Source organism: Nannochloropsis gaditana (assembly GCF_000240725.1).
Source record: "Nannochloropsis gaditana CCMP526 unplaced genomic scaffold scaffold305, whole genome shotgun sequence".
NCBI lineage: Eukaryota > Eustigmatophyceae > Eustigmatales > Monodopsidaceae > Microchloropsis > Microchloropsis gaditana.
Genome location: NW_005803648.1, coordinates 25,950 through 28,998, shown reverse-complemented (window position 1 = coordinate 28,998; position 3,049 = coordinate 25,950). Strand labels below are relative to the sequence as shown.

Here is a 3,049-nt window from a genome sequence, read left to right as displayed (position 1 = left end):
TGCTGACGAAGCGTGGATACAACGTGTTAGAACAGACCCTGGAAGCTACCTTCAGTTCCTTTTCTGACGATGTGGCGCGGATTTCTTTGGAAAACAACAACTGCACGGCCCGTGAGGCCTGCACCATCAATGTGGGGAAGATTGATGACGCCGCGGACGTGGTTTTTGTCTTCTTTTCAGACGATGAGAAGGTAAACGTGAAGGGTGCTGTCGAGGAAAAGTAGTTTCGTTTGATCCCTGATCATGGCATGCTTGCAATACTTTACAGGGATTAGGCACGAAGCCCATTCAAAAATATGTAGAACGCCTGTTGCAGGCAGGATCAAGCTGCGGAATTATCATCTACAGAAACAATATCACGGCAATTGCCAAGAAGCTCCTCCAGCCCGGAGCCATTCCGGGAGTCAAGCTCGAAGTCTTCAAGGTAAGGGGAGCAGTGAGGTATGAAATGGGACTTGAGTCTGTGCAAATCTATGTTGGTGTACTCTTACTGCGGGAATGCGCGGAAACCCGGTCGATGTAGGTGTCCTCGTCTGAGACCTGGAGCACCTTCTTCCTAATGCAGGGCACAGACAAATAACCGACTCCCTACACCTTTCTCACAATTTTTAATCACTGAAAGGAATCGGAACTTCTGGTTGATATCACCGAGCACACTTTGGTCCCTGAACACGTTGTCCTGACGCCTGATCAGAAGGCAGAGGTCCTAGGTCGGTACAAGCTGAAGGAAAGCCAGTTGCCGAAGATCCAATCAGCGGATCCAATCGCTCGCTATTATGGATTGCAGCGAGGGACTGTTGTGAAAATTATTCGGCTGTCAGAGACTGCGGGTCGCTACATAACCTATCGTGTCTGCGTGTAAGAGCTCGTGCCTAGGGTCGAAGGCAGCGTCCTAGAGTGCGAATGCTGACACAAGAGAGAGGGGTGTATTTTTGCAAAGTAAACGTCCCGTAATTTAAAGGATAGCGTTGTAAAGCATGATACATTTCGTTTCTTTTCAAAATGCTCGGAAAATCTTTTCTTTTCAAAAACCACTTTCTTTAGGTAGCGTCGCATGCTTCACCGAAAAAGGTAATACCCAGGCTGCTGGTCGAGCTATTCTACACCATCCTTCATCCCTACACGTATATAATAGTCAATCCAATAACGAGGACTAACATGGCAGGTCCCAAAGTCTTGATTGCAGCCAGAAAACTTACCCACTTGCCCATCACAAGCATATATAAAGATAGCACCACCATATTCCACCAACGTGCACCTTTGTATTTGAATGTGTTCAGCGCCCACGCGCAATGACTGTGGCAGTTGTCGCACAGAAGATTATGAGTGCGGTGAGAATAAGTGGCGTTGGCTGAAGCCACAGCCTCGTCGTACTCAATTTCTCTGCCGCGAGGGATTTGCAACTGAATATAGCGCGTTGGAGGACCGAACGCAAGTTTATGTCTACCGATCGAGTAGGGTCCAGCAAAATCCCACATTACCCCATCCATTGTCGCAATACCCATGTGCCCGACGAAGGGCAAAAACCATGTCAAGACAGGCAGAGGTGACCACACCAAACAGTGCGGGAACAGGTCTTGGTCTGGGTCAATGCTAGGTGATGCAGAGGTCTCAAACATGCTGATCCTAGGCCCCGCTGGTCTGGAATCCATGGCCTTGAAGTATTTACAGATACAGGCCACGCTGGTGGAATAAAATGAAGGCCCGCGGGGAGGTCAAATGCTTATTCAGGAATGGGGCATGCTGCGCTTCAAGCTCCTGTTTTCAACAATAAACGCAAGGAGAAACATAAGCGTGACCATCCATGCGCGTGCAGGAAGCTATTTGGTCTCTATACCGGGATCTTTTGACCCACACGTGAATTGGCAGTCAAAGATGTGCCCGGCGGCCACCCCGAATCTTGACAGGAATTTGAGTTGATCGTTGGCATGAACGGTCAGATGAGATTGAAGCAAAGAAAACGCTGGGCATCGGCGAAGAGGATAGCGAAGAGCAATCGGGTCCTTGTTGGTCTTATTCACTTCTTTGAGATATTTTTACTGATTGGATCCCTTCAGTGGCTTTTCCTGGCCGTATTAGAGACATATTCAGATTTAGCGAAGCCGCATTTATGAAATATTCGACTATCCCCCACCCACCACATGCCCATTCCTTGTGCCCGTGAGCCACAGGGTCTATCAAGAGTAACGGCGGTTAAAGCTTTCCTCGAGATGTTGAGATAGGTGACTTTTAATCCGATGAACTGCCTTTGGGACCTCTTGCAGTCGTGAATATGTGTTGAACGCTACACCAATAAATAAGCAAGGTAAAAGTATTAGTCTCATCCATTCTTTAAGCATGAATTTTCTCCTGCTTCCATGCGTGAAAACGGTCGTCATCGAGGTCTTGCTTTGGCTATAACCGATGAGTAATCATGCAATATACGTACAATTACATTTATTCGTTCAGCTGCAGGGGAGATAGGAATAAAAGCTGTGATGCAGTCAAGAAAGATAGCATTGAAGGTCTTCGCTTCCATTTTCTTGGTACTCTTCTGCATGAATGCCTTGGTCCTGGACATGCCTATTTCCATTTTTAGCGAAACGACACAGCATACCCAGCTCCGAGCAACACCATGTCCTGCCTCATCATTACTTGAAGATATCCTTGTAGTCATATCATATCATTGGAACGTTGGTAAACTCGTGTACCTCACTTCCATGCTCGATCTTATTCAGACCTACGAGACTAAAGTTGACGTCCTCATCGTTACAAATAATGATAAGGCTCTACATAAGTTTCTAGCCGCAAGGGGATACATTGAAAAGAGCAATCCCACCATCCAACTATGGCAAGCTCCCACGTCCAACGACTCGAATAAATACTCATTACTTTGGGTTCACAGGCAGGCGATTGAAAAGGCTGTGGAAAGGCATCCCAATTATACGTCGATATTCTACATGGAAGACGACACGCACTTGTCCTGGCCGACTGTAGTTTCCTGGGCATTAGATACAGAAGTCCTTGAGCCGTTGAACTTCACGCGCTGTAACTATCGAACAGAGGTGGA

The 3,049-nt window shown here is 47.2% G+C and overlaps 1 protein-coding gene across 1 annotated transcript; it reads right to left on the bottom strand.

Moving 5' to 3' along the window:
• Positions 1–984: 984 nt before the first annotated feature.
• Positions 985–1,765, bottom strand: NGA_2129020 (transmembrane protein 222). The gene has a single exon (XM_005855051.1). It carries the CDS (start codon positions 1,650–1,652, stop codon positions 1,119–1,121), a length of 534 nt encoding a protein of 177 aa, XP_005855113.1. The 5' UTR covers positions 1,653–1,765; the 3' UTR covers positions 985–1,118.
• Between the last annotated feature and the right edge of the window lie 1,284 nt (positions 1,766–3,049).